This window comes from Blastomyces gilchristii, assembly GCF_000003855.2.
Source record: "Blastomyces gilchristii SLH14081 genomic scaffold supercont1.5, whole genome shotgun sequence".
Classification (NCBI taxonomy): domain Eukaryota; kingdom Fungi; phylum Ascomycota; class Eurotiomycetes; order Onygenales; family Ajellomycetaceae; genus Blastomyces; species Blastomyces gilchristii.
Window position 1 is genome coordinate 2,145,982 of NW_003101678.1, and position 1,223 is coordinate 2,147,204.

The 1,223-nt window shown below is 39.7% G+C and overlaps 1 protein-coding gene across 1 annotated transcript; it reads right to left on the minus strand.

Moving 5' to 3' along the window:
• Positions 1-333: 333 nt before the first annotated feature.
• On the minus strand, positions 334-843 carry BDBG_03432 (NADH-dependent flavin oxidoreductase; the record flags this gene model as incomplete). The annotated part of the gene is made up of 3 exons (XM_031721248.1): positions 334-544; positions 677-802; positions 836-843. 3 exons carry the CDS (start codon positions 841-843, stop codon positions 334-336), a joined length of 345 nt encoding a protein of 114 aa, XP_031577734.1.
• Positions 844-1,223: the final 380 nt, after the last annotated feature.

The following is a 1,223-nucleotide window of genomic DNA, read 5'->3' on the forward strand; positions in this document are numbered from 1 at the left end:
GATATCAAGCAAATCAACCTCGCCCTTCTCTGCTAGGATCTTTGTGAATCACACAGTATCTTCAGATTTCCAGCTCAGTAGATCCAGGTGTGATTACTTCAGTCACTCAGATATGAAGATTTGAAGGAAGAGCAGCATGTTCTTGAGCATGTTCTGGTGACAGATGATGATGATCTTGCTGAAGAGACAGATGCAGTTCTCAAAGCTACTTCTGTACTCATCAGTGTGATTGTTGAAGATGAGTGAACAGAATGAGAATAGAAGATAGCTGTGTGCATTATATATTTCAATATAATTCATCTCAGTCTTAACTGCTCACTGCACAGCTGCATCTCATGTCTTCTTCATCTTCTCAATGTTCTGCTCCATCATTGCTTTAAGCTTTGTCAACTCATTCAAGAATGGAATGTTGCTGAGTCTCTTGACATTATTCAGCCAGTCATTTGCATGCTCTGTTATGACTTCAGTGACAGTAAGAAAGAGTGTCAAGCTGCTCATCTTGCACTCTGCATGAGTGAGCTGAATGTCAATCTTTTGACTCTGACTGTGAACAAATTCTACTATCTTTCAGAGAGATTTGATTTGTAAGTTCTTTCATAGCTCAGTATTCTTCAGTGAGATTCAATCTTCAGAGAGAACAGATGTGGCCTTGATCATCAGAAAGTCAGAGCCTCACATGATGATTTCTCTGAGATGACTCATGTGCCAGTTCATCATGTGCCCATCATCTGCAGAATATTGACAGAGAGAAGCTAACTGTAGAATTTCCAAGTTCATTAGGTTTTTGAATGCCATCAGACATCTAATAATATAACTAGAAATGTGAATTACATACCTTAACATAATTCTGAAATATCACATTCCTCACTTTCAGAGGGTGGAAAAGCTTTGAAGACCTAGAGTTATCAGACTGAGAATCAGCGGTGATTCCTAATGAGAGACTTTGAAGCAGAGTGAAATAGCTCACACTAGGTGCTGATTCACTGTGGACAAGTTTAAAGCCGGCCTTCTCAATCAAAAGTAAAAAAGAATATAATATGATACAAGCAGTTGATTCAGTTTTTCATTTAATAAAACAGCACCCTGCCAATAAGGAGGCTTTTCGAAGATCATAAGGGAGGGGCGCTCTTCGCCATAACGCAAAATTGATTCAACCGACTCCATAGCCAAACCGAGTATTACACCCAGAGGTTTGTGACTCAACAGTCGGCTGACGGACATGA